General features: G+C 44.9%; 1 protein-coding gene across 3 annotated transcripts in view; it reads right to left on the reverse strand.

Annotated features, from left to right (window-relative positions):
* The window catches only part of LOC129823596 (casein kinase I-like), a 70,449-nt gene extending 47,099 nt beyond the window's left edge, over positions 1 to 23,350 (reverse strand). For 2 of the 3 annotated variants that reach the window (XM_055882447.1, XM_055882445.1), the window contains exons 1-3: positions 23,158 to 23,350; positions 18,525 to 19,349; positions 6,244 to 6,313 (exon numbers count right to left, since the gene is read on the reverse strand). In XM_055882447.1, the coding sequence (XP_055738422.1) occupies positions 6,244 to 6,313; positions 18,525 to 18,761 (307 nt within the window). In that variant the 5' untranslated portion in view covers positions 18,762 to 19,349; positions 23,158 to 23,350. Of the gene's footprint in view, positions 1 to 6,243; positions 6,314 to 18,524; positions 19,350 to 19,753; positions 19,893 to 23,157 lie in introns of those variants that run through there. The other variant, XM_055882446.1, reaches the window with a different exon arrangement.
* Between the last annotated feature and the right edge of the window lie 1,448 nt (positions 23,351 to 24,798).

Here is a 24,798-nt window from a genome sequence, read left to right on the forward strand (position 1 = left end):
TTCGAGGTCGCGCCGTGCTTTTTTGGCATCGGCCAGACAATGTGTTTATTATTTTTATTTTTATTTTATTTTCTCTCCTATTTGTGTATGCCTGTTAAAGGTGGGTTGGGCGGGGGGGTAAATAGTGGGGAAAGTAGGGGAACAGGGTGGGAAGTAAAGGGGCTTGCAGGGGGGGAGGGGCTGGTTGGATACTGCTCGGGTGTAGCTGCTACATATGCTGATCGTGATGGTTTGGTGCGCTTTCTTACCTTTTTATTGAGTTACAAGTTATGCAGGCCACCATAGGAACTACAAATGAGAGGGGGGCGGGGCTCACATTCACTTCCTGGAATGTCAGGGGCTTAAACGAACCAATTAAGAGAGGCAAGGTCCTAGCCCACTTGAAAGCACTCTCGTCTGATATTATATTTTTGCAAGAAACCCATCTGAAAAATAATGCTCACAGCAGACTTAAATGTAGGTGGGTGGGGCAAGTGTATCACTCTAACTTCTCTGCCAAAACGAGAGGCACAGCGATTCTGGTACGGAAAGGAATTCCCTTTCTACATAAAACCACTATTGTGGATAAAGAGGGTCGTTATGTGATCGTAATAGGAGAGATCCACTCTACTTCTGTAACTCTACTAAATATCTATGGGCCAAACATTGATAACCCCTCTTTTTTCAAAAGAGTCCTTGCCCTGATTCCAGATATCTCCCATACTAATCTGATCATTGGAGGGGACCTTAACTGCGTGCTAGACCAATATTTGGACAGATCCTCTACCCGGCGAACCCCCACCTCCTATTCAAGTGAATTCTTGAATACCTACATAAAGAATTCTAACTTATTTGATATATGGAGGATCACTAACCCTACGGGCAGGGAATACTCCTTTCACTCTCATGTTCACAATGTTTATACTCGAATTGACTACTTTTTGGTTGATGCTAAACTACTCCCCTATACCTGTAATGTGAAGTATCATGATATTATAATCTCGGACCACAGTCCACTCACCTTCTCCCTGAGATTGGGTGACATGGTACCAAACGAGAGGGTCTGGAGGTTAAATCCTCAGCTCCTCACAGAACCAACATTCTGTGAACATCTTAAAGACCAAATAACATTTTTCTTTGATACCAACGACAACACAGAGACTTCCCCAGCATTACTGTGGGAAACACTTAAGGCTTATTTGAGAGGCTGTATCATCTCCTATCAGACTGCCAGGAGTAGGCAAAACAAGGGAAAATTGGTAGAACTGGAGGGACAAATTCACTTACTGGATAGGGAGAATGCTAGACATCCATCTATGGAGAAACATAAAAAAATTACCTCTTTAAAATTTGAATATAATCAGACTCTCTCAGCTAAAATTGCTAAATCTTTTCTCTACGCCAAGCAAAAATATTTTGAGTTTGGTGACAAACCACACAAATTACTCGCCAGACAACTTCGAAAAATTGTGAGTGACCGAATGATTCACAAAGTTAAGTCTGCATCTGGGGAATTACTCTCTTCCCCCAAAGACATCAATGACAGATTCCGTCAGTTTTATGAGACTCTATATACATCTAAAGCCGATTCTAACCCCTTAATTATGCAAAACTTTTTGGATGACTGTAATCTTCCTGCCCTGAACCAGGAAGATTCTAACTTCCTGAATAAGGAAATATCTCTTGAAGAAATTCGAGAAACAATCAAAACTCTAAAGAGTGGCAAGACCCCGGGCCCAGATGGATACCCGGGTGAATTCTATAAAACATTCAGCAACATGCTCTCTCCCTACCTGCACAAAATGTTGGTTCAGTCCAGAGAGGATGGAGCTCTCCCATCTACTTTGGATGAAGCATTCATTACAGTTATACATAAGAAGGGTAAAGATCCGGAAGAGGTAGGGTCATACAGACCAATATCCCTCCTCAATACAGACCAAAAGATTTTAGCAAAAACCCTGGCTAACAGGCTTAGCACTTTAATTGGCAAACTGGTCCATTCGGACCAGACCGGCTTTATCCCGAACAGAAACTCATTCTTCAATCTCAGGCGCCTCTTCAACATTATGTATTCTCAGAGGTTACCAAACATGGACCTTGCCGTTATATCTCTTGACGCCGAGAAGGCTTTTGACCAAGTTGAGTGGTCCTATCTATTCAAAGTCCTACATAAATTTAATATTGGAGATGGGTTCATAAATTGGATCCAGCTTTTATATAGGAACCCCTGTGCGAGAATACTCACTAACCAATCATTGTCGCCCCGATTTAACCTCTACAGAGGGACAAGGCAGGGTTGTGCGCTGTCGCCGATGCTCTTCGCCCTAATCATTGAACCTCTCGCTCAGACGATTAGATCTGATGCAGCAATACACGGCTATAATACTAAAGATACTCTAAATAAGATTTCCCTATACGCAGATGACATTCTCCTCTATGTAACAGAACCCCAAGCTAGTATTCCAGCTATTCTTGATGTGATTAATTTGTTTGGTACCTTCTCGGGATACAGAATAAATTGGAACAAGAGTGAATTAATGCCCATACGGTTACAAAACACCTCCTGGCTAGAACATCTTCCACTTAAGTTATCTTCAGAAAAATTTACCTATCTAGGAATTGTAGTTACCAAACAATATTCCTTACTATTTAAAGAGAATTTCCCCTCGCTGATGCAAAAACTAAAAACAAACATACAATTTTGGAGAACTCTCCCAATTTCTCTGCTCGGAAGAATTAATGCCATTAAAATGGTCTTCCTCCCACAACTGCTCTACCTATACCAGAACATCCCAGTATTCATACCTAAATCCTTTCATAAACAACTGGACTCAATTATCAATCCTTTCATCTGGGATTATAAAACACACAGGATAGGTAAAAAACACCTCTGCAAATCCAAGATGGAAGGAGGACTGTCTCTCCCAAATTTTATATTTTATTATTGGGCCGCTAACCTCCGTGCGGTTACGTTTTTGCTGGATGACGCACGTCCGTCACCCACCTGGCTTAGTATGGAGCGTGAGGAGTGTCACCCCTTCTCTATTGGTGCTGTGATTTTGTCGCCTGTCAATCTGGAGAGGTCACTTTATCGTAACAATCCTATTATACATAGCACAGTCCGAATCTGGAAGCAAATTAAAACCCACTTTGAGCTTAGACCAATGTCATTCATGCTCCCTGTTGCCAGGAACCCCTCCTTTGCCCCCTCCAACCTTGATAACACCTTTGAGCAATGGGGAGAGTTGGGGATAAGTACCATAGGGGATTTATATATAGAAGGGACCTTTGCTTCCTTTGAGTTGCTGAGGGAAACTTATAATCTTCCCAGAAATAACTTTTTCAGATACCTACAAATCAGAGACTATGTTAGGAAACACCTCCCAACATTTGGGAACGCTAAGCCTTCCATGTTTGACGGATGCATAAAAACATCCCCCACCTCAGACAAACTGATATCTCGTTTATATGACTCTTTTCAATCGGTTAGCACACCCTCTACAGAGGCCATTAAGGCAAAATGGGAGGAAGAACTAGGGACTGACATTTCGATGGCAGACTGGGAAGATAGCTTGGAGTATATCCACACCTGCTCCATTAACTCCAGACATCGGCTCATACAATTCAAGGTATTACACAGATTACACTATTCCAAAACCAAACTGCATAGGATATTTCCTGATACATCCCCTTTGTGTGATAAATGTCAGGCTGCACAGGGTACACTTCTCCACTGCTTTGCCCTATGCTCTAGCTTGCATGGTTACTGGTGTGGAATTTTTAGGATCCTCTCTGAAGTTCTGGAGACTTCAATTGACCCAGACCCGCTTCTGATAATCCTGGGAGTGTCTGATTCCCTAATCGGACTAACCAACCCCCAAAAACAACTCATCTCTTACAGTCTCATTTCGGCAAAAAAACTAATCTTGTTGTTCTGGAAAAAGAGGGAAGCGCCCACTACCAAATTATGGCTCAGCGAATTGGCAAACACTGTACACTTAGAAAGGATTAGATATATTCTGAACAATAAATTATTAACATTTGATCAAATCTGGCAGCCTTTCCTCTCTTACTTGGACCATTCGGCGCTGTGAATTTGTACTTTTTAACGCACTCTCCATTGTAATATTTTAATCCACCTCTGGGCAGCACGTGCTGGCACCGCCACCCGAGCAGCGGGGAGGGGTATAAGGGGAAGGGATAAGGGGGGGGAGGGATAAAGGGGGGGAATAAGGGGGGGTGACACCCACCCTCTTTCTTTCTACCTGTCCTTGTTTTGTATGTCTTGTTTTGTAATAATTGTTTTGTACCCAGAACTCTGGATCTTTTTATTTCTGTCTGCTCTTTTATGTTTAGTTAAAAATTGTATACCTGCCTTTCATACCTATACACCATTCCTGTGTGTGTTCAATAAAAATATTTGAACGAAACTAAAATAACCTGGAGCTATACGTCCGTCCACCTTTAGACTGCAGCTCTGACAGTCAGACCACCTTCAGACTGCAGCTCTAACAGTCAGTCAGACCACCTTCAGACTGCAGCTCTAACAGTCAGTCAGGCCACCTTCAGACTGCAGCTCTAACAGTCAGACCACCTTCAGACTGCAGCTCTAACAGTCAGTCAGGCCACCTTTAGACTGCAGCTCTAACAGTCAGTCAGACCACCTTTAGACTGCAGCTCTAACAGTCAGTCAGACCACCTTCAGACTGCAGCTCTGACAGTCAGACCACCTTTAGACTGCAGCTCTGACAGTCAGACCACCTTTAGACTGCAGCTCTGACAGTCAGACCACCTTCAGACTGCAGCTCTAACAGTCAGTCAGACCACCTTTAGACTGCAGCTCTAACAGTCAGACCACCTTTAGACTGCAGCTCTAACAGTCAGTCAGTCCGTCCACCTTTAGACTGCGGCTCTAACAGTCAGTCAGGCCACCTTTAGACTGCAGCTCTAACAATCAGTCAGTCCACCTTCAGACTGGAACGAATTGCAAAAATCCCTGAAGCTGGAGACTTATATCTCCCCTCACTAACTTTAAGCACCAGCTGTCAGAGCCATCTGTAAATAGCCCACCCAACTACCTCATCCCCATATTATTTACCCTCTTGCTCTTTTGCACCCCAGTATCTCTACTTGCACATCATCATCTGCACATCTATCACTCCAGTGTTAATGCTAAATTGTAATTATTTTGCCACTATGGCTTATTTATTGCCTTACCTCCCTAATCTTACTACATTTACACACACTGTACATAGATTTTTCTATTGTTTAATTGACTGTATGTTTGTTTTACTCCATGTGTAACTCTGTTGTTGTATGTGTCGAACTGCTTTGCTTTATCTTGGCCAGGTCACAGTTGTAAATGAGAACTTGTTCTCAACTGGCCTACCTGGTTAAATAAAGGTGAAATAAATAAATAATATAATATATAGATATACATAGATTTTTCTATTGTGTTATTGACTATACGTTTGTTTATGTGTAACTCTGTTGTTGTTTGTGTCACATTATTTAACGAGGTAGGCCAGTTGAGAAAGCAAAGGTGACCTGGCCAACCTGGTCAAATAAAGGTGACCTGGCCTACCTGGTCAAATAAAGGTGACCTGGCCTACCTGGTTAAATAAAGGTGACCTGGCCTACCTGGTTAAATAAAGGTGACCTGGCCTACCTGGTTAAATAAAGGTGACCTGGCCTACCTGGTCAAATAAAGGTGACCTGGCCTACCTGGTTAAATAAAGGTGACCTGGCCTACCTGGTTAAATAAAGGTGACCTGGCCTACCTGGTTAAATAAAGGTGAAATAAAATAAATAAAAAACTTAAATCTGCCATGGCCACAGATCTCAGTGGAAAACAACAAGACCATCTATTGATTTGTCCCAAATCTCACCCCATAGGGCTGGGGTCAAAAGTAGTGCACTACGTAGGGAATAGGGCTCTGGTCTATAGTAGGGCACTACGTAGGGAATAGGGCTCTGGTCTATAGCAGTGCACTATAATAGGGAATATGGCTCTGGTCAAAAGTAGTGCACTACGTAGGGAATATGGCTCTGGTCAAAAGTAATGCACTACGTAGGGAATAGGATTCTGGTCAAAAGTAGTGCACTACATGGGGAAAAGGGCTCTGGTCAAAAGTAGTGCACTACATAGGGAATAGGGCTCTGGTCAAAAGTAGTGCACTACATGGGGAATAGTGTGTCATTTCAGATGGACCCTAGGATTCAACACCATATTCTTACAACCTTCTATCGTCATAATTCACTGACCTGAACTCCCCAGCTGCTTATAGAACCTGTACTCCAGGTGGAGCTGTGGGGCCCGTGACTTGAGGGGCTCCTGGAAATGAGATAAACAACATGAGGGTTAGAGGATAAGGTCTACATACAGCTAGCAGAGAGTAGGCAGGGAGCATCTTTAGGTCTACGTACAGCTAGCAGAGAGTAGGCGGGGAGCATCTTTAGGTCTACGTACAGCTAGCAGAGAGTAGGCAGGGAGCATCTTTAGTTCTACGTACAGCTAGCAGAGAGTAGGCGGGGAGCATCTTTAGGTCTACGTGACCAATAACATCTGCTAGCCGTGCGTACGTGACCAATAGCATCTGCTAGCCGTGCGTACGTGACCAATAGCATCTGCTAGCCGTGCGTACGTGACCAATAGCATCTGCTAGCCGTGCGTACGTGACCAATAGCATCTGCTAGCCGTGCGTACGTGACCCATAGCATCTGCTAGCCGTGCGTACGTGACCCATAGCATCTGCTAGCCGTGCGTACGTGACCAATAGCATCTGCTAGCCGTGCGTACGTGACCAATAGCATCTGCTAGCCGTGCGTACGTGACCGACAGCATCTGCTAGCCGTGCGTACGTGACCAATAGCATCTGCTAGCCGTGCGTACGTGACCAATAGCATCTGCTAGCCATGCGTACGTGACCAACAGCATCTGCTAGCCGTGCGTACGTGACCAATAGCATCTGCTAGCCGTGCGCACGTGACCAATAACATCTGCTAGCCGTGCGTACGAGACCAATAGCATCTGCTAGCCGTGCGCACGTGACCAATAACATCTGCTAGCCGTGCGTACGAGACCAATAGCATCTGCTAGCCGTGCGCACGTGACCAATAACATCTGCTAGCCGTGCGTACTTGACCAATAGCATCTGTGCTAACCGTGTGTATGTGATCAATAACATTTTATTTGATTAACTTGACATTTTTGCAGATTGTTTGAGCTGGTAATGTATCAATGTTTATTGTTTACGAATTAGCTATGACATAGCAAATAGCATCTATTGCACAATTTTGGATTTCACACCGGATCTCAAAATCAAAAGGTTTCGACCACTTGGAAGTTAATGAGCTGCTTTTCTCCTCCCGCTTTGACCACGCACCACGCCTCCTAAAAGTGACATGATCAACCCTGTATATCTAAACAATCACCATATACACTGATTGTTTAAAGCAAAACTATGAAAACTATTGCCAATGGTAAACTTGAACAAGTTACTAAATAAATAAAGCCTAAAGAAAATGAGTATGAAAATAACCTAAATTAGTGCAAATAAGTTAAGTTGAGCAGAATCCTTTATATTCTTAAATTCCTCAAACTCCGCTCTTGACCTCTTAGGTCAGTTCCATAGTGTTTTTTCGTTCTTCCCCTCTAAATCAGGGACTGATTTAGACCTGGGACACCAGATCAACCCTCTCCTGTCTCCCCGGTCCTGTCTCGTACAACAGATCAACCCCCTCCTCTCTCTCCCCGGTCCTGTCTTATACAAAAGATCACCCCCCCCCCCTCCTGTCTCTCCCCGGTCCTGTCTTATACAACAGATCACCCCCCCCCCCCTCCTGTCTCTCCCCGGTCCTGTCTCGTACAACAGATCACCCCCCTCCTGTCTCTCCCAGGTCCTGTCTCGTACAACAGATCACCCCCCCTCCTGTCTCTCCCTGGTCCTGTCTCGTACAACAGATCACCCCCCCCTCCTGTCTCTCCCTGGTCCTGTCTCGTACAACAGATCACCCCCCCCCCCCCCCCCCCCCCCCCCCCTCCTGTCTCTCCCCGGTCCTGTCTCGTACAACAGATCACCCCCCTCTCCTGTCTCTCCCCGGTCCTGTCTCGTACAACAGATCAACCCTGAATACCCGAGCAGACAAGGTGAAAGATCTGCCTGTGCGCCATTGAGCAAGACACTGAACCCTAATTTGCTCCAGGGGTTCCAGACTATAGCTGACCAGGGGTTCCAGACTATAGCTGACCAGGGGTTCCAGACTATAGCTGACCAGGGGTTCCAGACTATAGCTGACCAGGGGTTCCAGACTATAGCTGACCAGGGGTTCCAGACTATAGCTGACCAGGGGTTCCAGACTATAGCTGACCAGGGGTTCCAGACTATAGCTGACCAGGGGTTCCAGACTATAGCTGACCAGGGGTTCCAGACTATAGCTGACCAGGGGTTCCAGACTATAGCTGACCAGGGGTTCCAGACTATAGCTGACCAGGGGTTCCAGACTATAGCTGACCAGGGGTTCCAGACTATAGCTGACCCTGTGAAACAACACACTGCACTTATCTGGTGTGTGGCAAAACATTTTTTTATAATCAGGTAGAACAGAAAACCAGCTGTACTCCGGACCGGGTATTGAGTCGGCTATCCTCCCAACCCTCTGACATTTGAGTGTCAGCGGTATAAAACCCCTGCATTAGGCTTCAACCAGCTATATGACCCGCCCCCTTGACCCTCCCTCTTGACCCGCCCTGGCCCCGACCTCTTGACCCGCCCTGGCCCCGACCTCTTGACCCGCCCTGGCCCCGACCTCTTGACCCGCCCTGGCCCCTTGTCCTGCCCTGGTCCCACCCCGCCCTGGCCCCTTGTCCTGCCCTGGTCCCACCCCGCCCTGGCCCCTTGTCCTGCCCTGGTCCCACCCCGCCCTGGCCCCTTGTCCTGCCCTGGTCCCACCCCGCCCTGCCCCCATTCTCTCATTCACAAACCCATGTTAAGTAACGGGTATTAAGGCACTGGAAGCTGTAATGCATGCATGTTCTTTTTCATAATGAATTATATAACTATAATCTGTTTGAGATAAATCCATCCCTCAGATCACGCTCATGAGAGAGAGAGAACAGATAGAGCTAGAGATGAGTCAGAACTATTCCTAAAAACAATCCCTCAAATCGGTTTCTGATTAATCATTTATTTCATTATTAATTTATTAACTAAATAAATGGCAATCACTGTGTACCTTATTCTCAATATAGGCTATGTGCAGTAGGTCAGATTGTCATTTTACATTTACATTTAAGTCATTTAGCAGACGCTCTTATCCAGAGCGACTTAAAAATTGTCATCACCTGCCCTGGACCAATAACTGACAGGCCCTGTCAATACTGTAAAACATTTATCATTGTTGGTTTCCAGATACATGTAGTGACTTACGGGGTATAGTTTAACTAGAAAACGTCATGCAGCTTGACATTACGACAGGTGACGCCGCCTGACCGGGGCCACAGGCGAGGCCGCCTGACCGGGGCCACAGGCGACCCCGCCTGACCGGGGCCACAGGCGACCACGCCTGACCGCGCTCACAGGGCCACCCCCTCTGACCGGGGCCACAGGCGATCCTGTCTGACAGGGCCAAAGTCAGAATAATGATGCATTATTTTAGGAGCAGGGTGGTATGAGGTAGACACTGGGGCCGTACTGAAGGAAGCGTTATGTTGAGGCAGACAGTCTCTGGGGCCGTACTGAAGGAAGCGTTGAGGCAGACAGTCTCTGGGGCCGTACTGAAGGAAGCGTTATGTTGAGGCAGACAGTCTCTGGGGTCGTACTGAAGGAAGCGTTGAGGCAGACAGTCTCTGGGGCCGTACTGAAGGAAGCGTTGAGGCAGACAGTCTCTGGGGCCGTACTGAAGGAAGCGTTGAGGCAGACAGTCTCTGGGGCCGTACTGAAGGAAGCGTTATGTTGAGGCAGACAGTCTCTGGGGCCGTACTGAAGGAAGCGTTATGTTGAGGCAGACAGTCTCTGGGGTCGTACTGAAGGAAGCGTTGAGGCAGACAGTCTCTGGGGCCGTACTGAAGGAAGCATTGAGGCAGACAGTCTCTGGGGCCGTACTGAAGGAAGCGTTATGTTGAGGCAGACAGTCTCTGGGGCCGTACTGAAGGAAGCGTTATGTTGAGGCAGACAGTCTCTGGGGTAGTACTGAAGGAAGCGTTGAGGCAGACAGTCTCTGGGGCCGTACTGAAGGAAGCATTGAGGCAGACAGTCTCTGGGGCCGTACTGAAGGAAGCGTTATGTTGAGGCAGACAGTCTCTGGGGCCGTACTGAAGGAAGCATTATGTTGAGGCAGACAGTCTCTGGGGCCGTACTGAAGGAAGCATTGAGGCAGACAGTCTCTGGGGCCGTACTGAAGGAAGCATTATGTTGAGGCAGACAGTCTCTGGGGCCGTACTGAAGGAAGCGTTGAGGCAGACAGTCTCTGGAGCCGTACTGAAGGAAGCATTATGTTGAGGCAGACAGTCTCTGGGGCCGTACTGAAGGAAGCGTTGAGGCAGACAGTCTCTGGGGCCGTACTGAAGGAAGCGTTATGTTGAGGCAGACAGTCTCTGGGGCCGTACTGAAGGAAGCGTTATGTTGAGGCAGACAGTCTCTGGGGCCGTACTGAAGGAAGCGTTGAGGCAGACAGTCTCTGGGGCCGTACTGAAGGAAGGGTTGAGGCAGACAGTCTCTGGGGCCGTACTGAAGGAAGGGTTGAGGCAGACAGTCTCTGGGGCCGTACTGAAGGAAGCGTTGAGGCAGACAGTCTCTGGGGCCGTACTGAAGGAAGCGTTGAGGCAGACAGTCTCTGGGGCCGTACTGAAGGAAGCGTTATGTTGAGGCAGACAGTCTCTGGGGCCGTACTGAAGGAAGCGTTATGTTGAGGCAGACAGTCTCTGGGGCCATACTGAAGGAAGCGTTATGTTGAGGCAGACAGTCTCTGGGGCCGTACTGAAGGAAGCGTTGAGGCAGACAGTCTCTGGGGCCGTACTGAAGGAAGCGTTATGTTGAGGCAGACAGTCTCTGGGGCCGTACTGAAGGAAGCGTTGAGGCAGACAGTCTCTGGGGCCGTACTGAAGGAAGCGTTGAGGCAGACAGTCTCTGGGGCCGTACTGAAGGAAGCGTTGAGGCAGACAGTCTCTGGGGCCGTACTGAAGGAAGCGTTGAGGCAGACAGTCTCTGGGGCCGTACTGAAGGAAGCGTTATGTTGAGGCAGACAGTCTCTGGGGCCATACTGAAGGAAGCATTGAGGCAGACAGTCTCTGGGGCCGTACTGAAGGAAGCGTTGAGGCAGACAGTCTCTGGGGCCGTACTGAAGGAAGCGTTGAGGCAGACAGTCTCTGGGGCCGTACTGAAGGAAGCATTATGTTGAGGCAGACAGTCTCTGGGGCCATACTGAAGGAAGCATTATGTTGAGGCAGACAGTCTCTGGGGCCGTACTGAAGGAAGCGTTATGTTGAGGCAGACAGTCTCTGGGGCCGTACTGAAGGAAGGGTTGAGGCAGACAGTCTCTGGGGCCGTACTGAAGGAAGCGTTATGTTGAGGCAGAAAGTCTCTGGGGCCGTACTGAAGGAAGCGTTATGTTGAGGCAGACAGTCTCTGGGGCCGTACTGAAGGAAGCGTTGAGGCAGAAAGTCTCTGGGGCCGTACTGAAGGAAGCGTTGAGGCAGACAGTCTCTGGGGCCGTACTGAGGGAAGCGTTGAGGCAGACAGTCTCTGGGGCCGTACTGAAGGAAGCATTATGTTGAGGCAGACAGTCTCTGGGGCCGTACTGAAGGAAGCATTATGTTGAGGCAGACAGTCTCTGGGGCCGTACTGAAGGAAGCATTATGTTGAGGCAGACAGTCTCTGGGGCCGTACTGAAGGAAGCGTTATGTTGAGGCAGACAGTCTCTGGGGCCGTACTGAAGGAAGCGTTGAGGCAGACAGTCTCTGGGGCCGTACTGAAGGAAGCATTGAGGCAGACAGTCTCTGGGGCCGTACTGAAGGAAGCGTTGAGGCAGACAGTCTCTGGGGCCGTACTGAAGGAAGCATTATGTTGAGGCAGACAGTCTCTGGGGCCGTACTGAAGGAAGCGTTGAGGCAGACAGTCTCTGGGGCCGTACTGAAGGAAGCGTTGAGGCAGACAGTCTCTGGGGCCGTACTGAAGGAAGCATTATGTTGAGGCAGACAGTCTCTGGGGCCGTACTGAAGGAAGCGTTGAGGCAGACAGTCTCTGGGGCCGTACTGAAGGAAGCATTGAGGCAGACAGTCTCTGGGGCCATAATGAAGGAAGCATTATGTTGAGGCAGACAGTCTCTGGGGCCGTACTGAAGGAAGCGTTATGTTGAGGCAGACAGTCTCTGGGGCCATACTGAAGGAAGCGTTGAGGCAGACAGTCTCTGGGGCCGTACTGAAGGAAGCGTTGAGGCAGACAGTCTCTGGGGCCGTACTGAAGGAAGCGTTATGTTGAGGCAGACAGTCTCTGGGGCCGTACTGAAGGAAGCGTTATGTTGAGGCAGACAGTCTCTGGGGCCGTACTGAAGGAAGCGTTGAGGCAGACAGTCTCTGGGGCCGTACTGAAGGAAGCGTTGAGGCAGACAGTCTCTGGGGCCGTACTGAAGGAAGCGTTGAGGCAGACAGTCTCTGGGGCCGTACTGAAGGAAGCATTATGTTGAGGCAGACAGTCTCTGGGGCCGTACTGAAGGAAGCGTTGAGGCAGACAGTCTCTGGGGCCGTACTGAAGGAAGCATTGAGGCAGACAGTCTCTGGGGCCGTACTGAAGGAAGCGTTGAGGCAGACAGTCTCTGGGGCCGTACTGAAGGAAGGGTTATGTTGAGGCAGACAGTCTCTGGGGCCGTACTGAAGGAAGCGTTGAGGCAGACAGTCTCTGGGGCCGTACTGAAGGAAGCGTTATGTTGAGGCAGACAGTCTCTGGGGCCGTACTGAAGGAAGCGTTGAGGCAGACGGTCTCTGGGGCCGTACTGAAGGAAGCGTTGAGGCAGACAGTCTCTGGGGCCGTACTGAAGGAAGCGTTGAGGCAGACAGTCTCTGGGGCCGTACTGAAGGAAGCATTATGTTGAGGCAGACAGTCTCTGGGGCCATACTGAAGGAAGCGTTATGTTGAGGCAGACAGTCTCTGGGGCCGTACTGAAGGAAGCGTTGAGGCAGACAGTCTCTGGGGCCGTACTGAAGGAAGCGTTATGTTGAGGCAGACAGTCTCTGGGGCCGTACTGAAGGAAGCGTTACGTAATAACAAACAGGGATTATCAGAGCTAGATCACGGTAGATTAGATGATTAATCTAACGGCGTCGGTCAGTCAGTACATGCTGCTGGAATATGAACCAGAGCAGAACTAATCTGGGAAGCATTAGCAGTGAAACAAAAAGCTGAATCACAGTCTACGGTAGGACCTGTGTACAACCTTTCAAATTAAACTGGTAAGATTTAATGTAGGGGGAAAAAATATGTTATCACGTGCAATTGCAAAGGTTCCAAGTCCACCGTCACTACGTAATAAAAGCGTGTGTGTGTGTGTGTGTGTCAGGACCACCTTATCAGGACCAGAACGTCCTGACAAGTCACCAGAACGTCCTGACAAGTCACCAAAACGTCCTGACAAGTCACCAAAACGTCCTGACAAGTCACCAGAACGTCCTGACAAGTCACCAGAACGTCCTGACAAGTCACCAGAACGTCCTGACAAGTCACCAGAACGTCCTGACAAGTCACCAGAACGTCCTGACAAGTCACCAGAACGTCCCGACAAGTCACCAGAACGTCCTGACAAGTCACCAGAACGTCCTGACAAGTCAGGAAAACAAGAAACATTTTGAGAAGTCAGGACCTTTTTCAACGCTATTTCAGGCTTCAGGTTAGGGTTATGGAAAACAGGATTTTGAATGGGAACACGTGTGTGTAAGCCGGTAATAACTGGCTTTTGGCCGTTAAAATCAATAAACCGATCAATAAAATTAGCACTGGCCAGGAGCAGGCGAAAAAAATAATTGCAAAATGCTTTTTATCCTATTCATTGATGTAAATAGACTTTAACAATCGGTCTATGGGGAAATTTGCATAATTTAGTGTCCCAGCTCTTTCCTGTCAGACAGCAGTTTTATAAGTCCAATCATTGTGCAACAATTCTAAATGCAATAGTATGTTAAAAATAGTTTTTTGGGCCACGGTTAAAAACAGCTATTTATTTTATTTCTCAGCTGATAATTAAAAGCACCTTTACCCATTTAAATCTGGTTCAGGTTATTAATCAACCTACCAGGGTGTTTACAAACACTACAGGAACAACATCATCCACATGTATCCATCACATTAATACTAATATTGTTTCTACTAATACTGTTTCTACTAATACTTTGTTCTAAAGCTGTATCTGTACCCATTGGATGCAATGATCACAATATAGTGGCTATATCCAGGAAAGACAAAGTTCCAACAGCTGGACCTAAAATAGTGTATAAGAGGTCATACAAAAGATTGATAATCATGAACCTGTTAAGAAACTGACTGTTAGAACTGTTAAGGCTCCATGGATTGATGAGGAATTGAAAAACTGTATGGTTGACAGAGATGGGGCAAAAGGAAGTGGCTAATAAGTCTGGTTGCACATCTGACTGGCTGACTTACTGCAAATTGAGAAATGATGTGACTAAACTCAACAAAAATAAGAAAAAACTGTATTATGAACCCAAGATCAATGATATAAAGAATGATGGGATTTTCTGTTGTTGTTGAGTACTTTAAATTAAATTATGAACAGAAAGACACATTCAACTCCATCTTTCATCTAATCAGATGGCTTATTCATCAAAAAACCATTTGATGTTGCCAATTATTTTAATAATTAGTTCATTCGAAAAGCGGGAAAACTTAGGCAAGAAATGCCAACAACTAACAGTGAGCCATCGTACTCGCGCATAAAATAAATAATTAAAGAAAAGCATTACAAATTGGAATTTTGTAAAGTTAGTGTGGGAGAGGTGGGAAAACGATGGTTGTAGATCAATAATGACAAACCTCCTGGCATTGACAACTTAGATGGAAAGCTACTGAGGATGGTAGCTGACTCTATAGCCACTCCTATCTGTCATATCTTTAATCTGACTCTATAGCCACTCCCATCTGTCATATCTTTAATCTGACTCTATAGCCACTCCCATCTGTCATATCTTTAATCTGACTCTATAGCCACTCCCATCTGTCATATCTTTAATCTGACTCTATAGCCACTCCCATCTGTCATATCTTTAATCTGACTCTATAGCCACTCCCATCTGTCATATCTTTAATCTGACTCTATAGCCACTCCTATCTGTCATATCTTTAATCTGACTCTATAGCCACTCCTATCTGTCACATCTTTAATCTGAACCTAGAGGAAAGTCTTTGTCCTCGGGCCTGGAGGGAAGCCAAAGTCATTCCGTTACCCAACAGCGGTAAAGCGGCCTTTACTGGTTCTAACAGCAGACCTGTCAGCTTGCTGCCAGCTCTTAGCAAACTGTTGGGGAAAATTGTGTTTGACCAAATACAATGCTATTTCTCTGTAAACAAATGAACAGACTTTCAGCATGCTTATAGAGAAGGCCGATCAACATGTACTGCACTGACACTAATGACTGATGATTGGCTGAAAGATATTGATAATAAGATGATTGGTGGAGCTGTACTGTTAGATTTCAGTGCAACCTTTTGATATTATTGACCATAACCTGTTGCTGAAAAAACTTAATTGTTATGGCTTTTCAACCTCTGCCATATTGTGGATTCAGAGCCATCCATCTAATATAATTCAAAGGGTTTTCTTTAATGGAAGCTTCTATAATGTCAAACATGAAAAGTGTGGTGTACCGCAAGGCAGCTCTCTAGGCCCTCTACTCTTTTCTAATTTTACCAATGACCTGCCACTGGCATTAAACAAAGCACGTGTGTCCATGTATGCTGATGATTCAACCATAAACACATCAGCAACCACAGCTAATGAAGTCATTGAAACCCTTTACAAAGAGTTGCAGTCTGTTTCGGAATGGGTGGCCAGTAGTAAACTGGTCCTGAACATCTCTAAAACTAAGAGCATTGTATTTGGTACAAATCATTCACTAAGTTCTAGACCTCAGCTGATTGGTGTGGCTGTTGAACAAGTTGAGGAGACTAAATTACTTGGCGTTACCTTAGATTGTAAACTGTCATGGTCAAAACATATAGATTAAATGGTTGTAAAGATGGGGAGAGGTCTGTCAGTAATAAAGAGATGCTCTGCTTTTTTGACACCACACTCCACAAAGTACTGCTGTACTTTTTATCTTATCTTGATTATTGTCCAGTCATGTGGTCAAGCGCTGGAAAAAAAAAACTAATTAAGCTGCAGCTGGCCCAGAACAGAGCGGCACGTTTTGCTCATCATTGTAATCAGAGGGTTAATATTAATACTATGCATTCCAGTCTCTCTTGGCTAAGAGTTGAAAGACTGCGTCACTTCTTGTTTTTATAAGAAACATTGTGTTGGAAATTCCAAATTGTTTGCAATTTGCCAACTTACAAACAGCACTGACAACCACACACACACCCCACCAGACATGCCACCAGGGGTCTTTTCACGTCCCCTAGGTCCAGAACAAATTCAAGCAAACACACAGTATTCTACAGAGCCACAGAACTCCCGTTTTACCTCACAGCACCTGTCATTAAGGCAAAAGATGGCTACTTTGAAGAATCTCAAATATATTTTGAATTGCTTAACACTTTTTTTGGTTACTACATGATTCCATATGTGTTATTTCATAATTTTGACGTCTTCACTATTATTCTACAATGTTGAAAATAGTAAAAAAATAAATAAAGAAAAACCCTGGAATGAATAGGTGTGTCCAAACTTTTGACTGGTACTGTAGATGGAACTGATAGATACACACTACACGTTAATTGTTAAATTGTAAAGTATTTTGTCTGTAATGTCTTTTTTCGTTATGTGTCGGACCCCTGTAAGACTGTCATTGGCTAATTGGATCTTAATAAATATCCTAATAAATCCTAATAGATAATAAATATCCTAATAAATCCTAATAGATAATAAATATCCTAATAAATCCTAATAGATAATAAATATCCTAATAAATCCTAATCGATAATAAATATCCTAATAAATCCTAATAAATATAAAATGTAAAAGGAACATAAGGCTTCATCAGCGAGTCACAAACAACTTCGCAATGCGATGGAGGCAGTAAGATACAAATATAGCTACTTAATCATTTGAAAACCTTAACATTTTACAACATATTATGAAGCATTTATTATTATTTTTTGCCTTGGCTTCAAAGTAGCGTAGGCAAAATCTGACTGCATCCGTGGAGGAAATTATTTTATAACCAGTAGTCTATTTCTCTGACGTTCTATTGGTTGTCAACTTTCTTTCCTTGTCCGGCAGCCAATCACACATAGCCTACAGCCTTGTGCGAATTGTTGCTAGGCATTTAACAGGCGTTTTTTTTTTGCGAACAGCGATTGAGTTAAATTATTAGCTTAAATGACTATTTAATCTACCGATCACCTTAGGAATAGTAGGTCAACTTACATAAATCCGCAAAAGTGACAAACGTTTTATTATGAAGGTGTATTTAATGGTGAAAATTAACATCCCCTTGAAAATCATGTGCTGCCTATTAGACATGGGCGGTATAGGGTGTACATGTATTTATGGAATTTGGAAATAGCCACAGCATATATTTGCAAGAAAGGCATTTCACTGTACATTGTGACATTAAAACTAGATTCCATACTGTCAACGTGGAAACAATTTCGTTGAAGTTTGTCAATACACTTTAATATCTGTAGCTATTTAAGTAAATAGCTGCATGTCGACTTGTGTAATGCATTAGGAGATATATCAGATCACGTCGTTATTTCACTGTTCACATTATTTTACATTATGATGCTTTGTAAGCTTGATCAGGGACATGCAACTATAGTTTTCCTTCCAACACTTCCTTCGGCCGCCTTTCCTTCCAGTTCGTTTGCACTCGTTAGCTTATTTCTAACAAATTCACTATTACTTGTGCTGATTTTATCACCCAAATGGCTTTTCAATTTTTTGGGTGCCCACTTCTGTATGAAAACTGTAATAGCTTAAATCCCGGAGTGAGAGAAAGGACGGTATGAACACCTGGATACAACCTTACCACCTATACACGGGCTAGTGATTTTACTGTTCGTTACTCGTCTTGTTGGCTGAGGAAAAGTACATGTGGACATTTATTCTAACATGGTCAAAGTGTGCGGTAAGGACACACGTCATTGCATGTTCTGGTCATAAGAATTACCATAGTCTAAAATGTGATTTCTGTCTGAGCACCACGGGTAGATGCCCTAATCACGTTACGCAGTCATGCATATGGGTACAGTACATTTCTGAAATGAACGGTAAATTAAAATGCTCCCGATTAAATGTCCGATGCCACATGTTCCTAAAGGAAACCCTGGCGTGTGTGTGTGTGTGTGTGTGTGTGTATCTGTTAGTGTTCGTCTCACCAGTTTGATGGCCACATATTCATTAGTGTACAGGTTCTTCCCGAGGCGAAGCTCTCCAAAGTTCCCACAGCCGATCTTCTTCCCGACCCGGAAGTTAGGGCCCACCATGAGCACCCCGGAGTTGCTCCCCGAGCTGCGACTGCCATGCCCCGACCGGCTCCCTCCGGACTTCGACATCTTCTTCCCTTCCTCTGCCTCCCCCTTTCCTCCTCCTCCTCCTCTCTTGTCAAAGTCCATAAGTTTGTGGTACCCTGGCCTCTCCACGATCACTCCACTGCCATGCAGTCCTCAGAGCCGCCAAAACATCCACCAGACCGGCAGCGGACGTGGAGGGGAACAGAGCAACTCACACTGAGCAGGGGGTAGTCCTGAAAGTGTGTCTGCATATCCTTTATATTTAGCCTATGGACTTCCAGCGGTTGAGCTGATAACTAGTAATTAAGCCAGCAATAGTGAGAGTAAAGATCTGGTGAACTGATCCGGATCGGGCAGCCGTCTTCACGGTCTCTCCTCTGCTGGTGGTCTGGGAAGCTCTCCCTCTCTTCTCCAATCACCGGCAACAAAGCTGTATCTCAACCCAGGACTGGACTCACACAAACAAAGTACACTATCCTAGCTAAAGGTAGAAAGAAAGGCTCTCCTAGCTAAAGGAAGGAAGATGCTCCTGGCTGTGTGGTTGATGTGGGCGTTGTCCTCCAGCGCCCACTCCTGGTGAGGTTGTGAAGGCGCAGTCATTCCCAGCGGTCTGATACACCTGGCGGAGCGGTGGTCTGGGAACTCTGATTGGACTGAGACAGAGCAGCTCTACCGCTCACTGAAGAACACCTGGGGAAAGAGACAACGAGACAGAACGTTAACCAACCATTTCAAATCTGGGGATACTGAATTCATCTACAGGTTGGCACGCACACATAATAGGCTAACAATGCTATAGTAATAGGCTAACAATGTTTTAGTAATTGGCTATATAGTAATAGGCTAACATAATTCTAGGCTAACAATGCTATAATTCTAGGCTAACAATGCTATAATTCTAGGCTAACAATGCTATAATTCTAGGCTAACAATGCTATAATTCTAGGCTAACAATGCTATAATTCTAGGCTAACAATGCTATAATTCTTCAACCATGTGAAAACAGAAGTTGAAGTAAATAAAAGCATTATTTGTTTAGTTTTGTTGGTGAATTGACATTCAGAAGAACGGTATTAGTTTGTTATTCTGAGTACCGTGTTGTCCTCAGGAATCAGCAACTATACTCTCGGTAGGCATTCCAGGAAGGAACTTCTTGTGAAGCTAAAAGATAAACTGAAGTTGCAAATAACTACAGTAACAAACAGTGTTGTATTAATCCAGGCTAACAAACCCACTCAACTGAATCAGGCGTAACTTCTACCACAGTCAACATGCATGGCCACGTCCTCAATCGGCCCCTATTCCCTATGAGCCCTGGTCTAAAGTAGTGCCCTATGTAGGGAATAGGGTGCCAGCCCAGGTCTAAAGTAGTGCACTATGTAGGGAATAGGGTGCCATGTGGCAAACCTCCCTCCCACGACAGAGCAATACAGAGCTGTATTCCAAATATAGGCCCTACACACAGACACGTGATTTCTACAAACTGTTGTCTGAGCACAAGCTTGAACTAAACCCAGCAACTAGAGAATCTGAGGTCAGGTGAACAAATTACCAAAGAACAGAAATCACTAGAAAAGGACCTAGTTGTCTCTTAATAATATCAAGCACAGCAGTAAAATACCAATGTCAACACAAACCTTTCACTGGGAAGTAAAAAAAAACAACACCAACAAAACTTTAACCAAAATACACATTTTCCTGATTGGTTAGCTAATTCTTATAAAAGACAGAAGATAATCCAGGACAGAGAAAGTCTTGCATGTCGAAAGACCCCGGTGTTGTAACTTTAATGGGTTACAGAGTTAATGTTTAAGTTTATTCATCGAGCTGAATCTAAAGATATTTTCTTTACAGTTATTTACATATGTAATTGTATTAGAATTTGTGTGTTGGAGATTGAGAGAACTACATACATATTTTGTACTGGTTAGTATTGAATTACGCTTTTGACTGCAAGTTCCAGAATGCCTTGCGACAGGAAGTAGAGAGAGAACGAGCTACTTATTTGCAAGGGACAAGTGATTATCCTGACTTTTCGCTAGCATCTCATTATTCATTGTTCTGTAGAATCTAAAGTTGTTAAATGTAACGTGAACAAGTATTATTAATAAAAGAAGCTTTCATATCAAACCCGACGTCCGAGTCATTACTTTGAAGTTAGTCATTCTAAAAGCCGGAGCATCTAAAGTCTGATATTTAGAAACGAGAGCCCATCCTGCAGTTACACCTGTATTCATTTAGCAGTGGCCGGACAGAGAGGAACAAGGCCTCCATATAACCTCTTGACAGACAGACAGAGTGGAACAAGGCCTCCATATAACCTCTTGACAGACAGACAGACAGACAGACAGAGGAACAAGGCCTCCATATAACCTCTTGACAGACAGACAGAGGAACAAGGCCTCCATATAACCTCTTGACAGACAGACAGAGGAACAAGGCATCCATATAACCTCTTGACAGACAGACAGAGAGGAACAAGGGCTCCATATAACCTCTTGCTTCTGACATAATACATCTGATCGTTTGAGACGGATTGAGTAGCAGGGTTGTAATCAATTCCAGTCCATTAAGGAAGTACACTGAAATTCCTGTTCAGTAGGAACATTTGACATTGGGTTTACTTTCTGAATTGACTGGGATTGAAATGACCCCAACCCTGCAGAGTAGAATCATCACAACACCACAGTATGACTCAAATGCAGACCTTCCTCCATGTGCAGCGGACTTCTGCGGTGTGCAGCAAAGCCACAAATTGTGCCATCCACATCCAGCCGAGTAGGCCTTACTCTAGAGAAGTATGGGGTTACTTCATCTAACTTTCACTGTGTTGATGACACATTTCAGACTGTTTAGGGGTCGCTTGTGATTAGGGCTGAGAAGACACCAGTATTGTGATACTCCTTAGTATAGTGGCAAGGAAACAAAACACGAATCGGCGTTAACTTCATTGGGAAAACAGCCCTAATGTTGGAAACAAACACAAATATCCATAATCACATTTATTTCCAAAGCTATAGCATCCAATAGTTTACATACAGCAGATTTTCAAAGGACCATAAAGTTCATTTTTGCCATGGAGGGAAAAAAAATAGTGTTTCACTGGTATGTCACAGCCCTACTTGACTCTGTTGGTCTCACATCATAATAAACAAGAGAGCACTGCCAGGGGAATCCACCGTCTTCATTAAGCCTCTAAATGTAATATCTATGTGGTTTTAGGAATAAGACTTCTGTGCTACTGCCAGTGGGGTAACAGCCAAAATACGGCTTTTGGTTTAGAGAGAGTGGCAAGGGCAAAGACTGGGGAGTAGATTCTAGCAGAACATTATGGTCCTTGCTCAAACATTGTGATATGTTTGCAAGCCTACCCACAGCTTTGAGACTACAGTAGCTAGCTAGTTTGCACGTATGAATATACTAACATAGACAGCAACCAAACAAGTAGATATTAAGCTCAATACTACCTAGATTAGCTTGATTTTCAGTAGATTGCATCTAGGTTGCTGGAAAACACTCTTGCTGTAAAAGTTTTGGTCATAATAGGCAAGTTAGCAATCGACTTATGTCCACGATAACTAGTTAGTCAAAATGATTGTGTGATGTGCGTATCTGTTTGGCATTACCGATACACCATTGTAGTAAACTAGTTATTAAAACCTGACTTGATTCATTTTTTAATTACCCAGGTAATGTATCGTTTAGGTCTGTGTTTACACAGCTTCAACAAGCTAACCACGGCACCGGGGATAAGCTAGCTAGGCCTGATACACTTCACCTGTTCTCCTAGTTACTTATGGTTAACGTTATGTTACGATAGCCAGCTAAATTAGCAAGCTGTCTTCCTGTCCTGGCATTGTCGTCGTAGTTGACAGTGGATTATATAACAGTTATAACGTTAGAATTATGAAAGCAAAAATAGAAGTTATAAGATTTAGCTAGGGTTTTGCAAAGAAAGTTCACGTTAGGGTTAGCAGTAACTGGTGTCGCAGCTAAGTTAGTTAGCCACCTAGCTAAAGTTAGCTATGACAGGCAGATTCACCTTTGGTTAATTTATGTTAGCAAGTTCTTGCTACGTCAACCAACTAACGTTAACTTAGTTAGCCAGTTACCTGCGTGGGATGCCTAGTTAGTTAGCCAACCTATCAAAATGCAATTACCGTAATATGTACATTTGGCTTTGCTAACTAGCCTACCTACGGTAGATATCACAAGATTCCGGAAGTTAGCTAGCTACAATGTTAGTAACTAGCAGTTGATTTGTCGCTGTGGCCCCAGCGAGGCAACTTTTGTAACGGTGAATTGTCGATGGTAAATAAAAGTGTAAAGAGAAAAAAAATGATGTTTAAAAATGAGCAGCAACATGAACATTTCCCAAGTACCCAAAATAATAATACGGCAACTCCTTAATCCGTACTTTACCGTCGAGAACGATGCACATTTCCTCCAACACATCAACATTTTTTTGCAAAACAAACGAAGAGCCTAAATCGTTTACCTTCTCCTGTTCTGTTTTAAGACACGGAAATTCCAAATGCAATGTTTATGTAATTGTCTTCAATTTTACTCCTCTCTCTCCTTGCCTGTCGTCTTTTTAGCTAAGTCTCGCCACTGCCGGTAAAAAGAAGAAGGCAACAAACCGAACAGAACATTTTGCTACAGCTGCGCTGTTCATCGCCAGTCCAACCTGTGTGAAGATAGCCACAATAGTGGAATTTGCGCTTCGTCTTCAAAATAAAAGTCTCTCATTGAAACTGATCCATACAGATACTGTACAAATGGTGGGAAAATGTCATATTTGGACGAGATAATGCTTAACAAGTTTGGATTGTTGTTAAATAGCTAAAGCATAAATACAATATTTTGACAATAAACAATACAAAAAAGTTTAAATTCCACTGTGGCTGTATTAAACTGCATAATTGTACTGGGAGCATACATATCCTCACTGTAGAGCCTTGCCTATGGAGTGTGTACACATGAAATGGGGTATCAGCCTACCCAGTGACACCCACAGAACACAACTATTAGGAGAATGTTCCATCAACAGCCTACACAGAACAGGGTTGCCATGTTCTCAGAATGTTCCATCAACAGCCTACACAGAACAGGGTTGCCATGTTCTCAGAATGTTCCATCAACAGCCTACACAGAACAGGGTTGCCATGTTCTCAGAATGTTCCATCAACAGCCTACACAGAACAGGGTTGCCATGTTCTCAGAATGTTCCATCAACAGCCTACACAGAACAGGGTTGCCATGTTCTCAGAATGTTCCATCAACAGCCTACACAGAACAGGGTTGCCATGTTCTCAGAATGTTCCATCAACAGCCTACACAGAACAGGGTTGCCATGTTCTCAGAATGTTAAGATAACACTGTTCGAGACACGTTTCTGTGTATCAGTTGTCAAGACGTCGCCTGATGCTCCCAAAGAAATGGTCCCAAAGTGGGTCTCAAACCCAAAGCCACCAGCACCAATGATAAACGCCCTAATCACTGTCCCAATGAGGGATATCTTGAGGGCATGTGCTTATTGAGCCAGTATAGTTAGGTCCTGTCCTGAATAACCCCTAACCCCTCCTCCCCAGTATAGTTAGGCCCTGAATAACCCCTAACTCCTCCTCCCCAGTATAGTTAGGCCCTGTCCTGAATAACCCCTAACCCCTCCTCCCCAGTATAGTTAGGTCCTGTCCTGAATAACCCCTCCTCCCCAGTATAGTTAGGCCCTGTCCTGAATAACCCCTAACCCCTCCTCCCCAGTATAGTTAGGCCCTGTCCTGAATAACCCCTAACTCCTCCTCCCCAGTATAGTTAGGCCCTGCCCTGAATAACCCCTCCTCCCCAGTATAGTTAGGCCCTGTCCTGAATAACCCCTAACACCTCCTCCCCAGTATAGTTAGGCCCTGAATAACCCCTAACTCCTCTTCCCCAGTATAGTTAGGCCCTGAATAACCCCTAACTCCTCCTCCCCAGTATAGTTAGGCCCAGTCCTGAATACCCCCTAACCCCTCCTCCCCAGTATAGTTAGGCCCTGTCCTGAATAACCCCTAACCCCTCCTCCCCAGTATAGTTAGGCCCTGAATAACCCCTAACTCCTCCTCCCCAGTATAGTTAGGTCCTGTCCTGAATAACCCCT

This window comes from Salvelinus fontinalis, chromosome 26 (assembly GCF_029448725.1).
Source record: "Salvelinus fontinalis isolate EN_2023a chromosome 26, ASM2944872v1, whole genome shotgun sequence".
NCBI lineage: Eukaryota > Metazoa > Chordata > Actinopteri > Salmoniformes > Salmonidae > Salvelinus > Salvelinus fontinalis.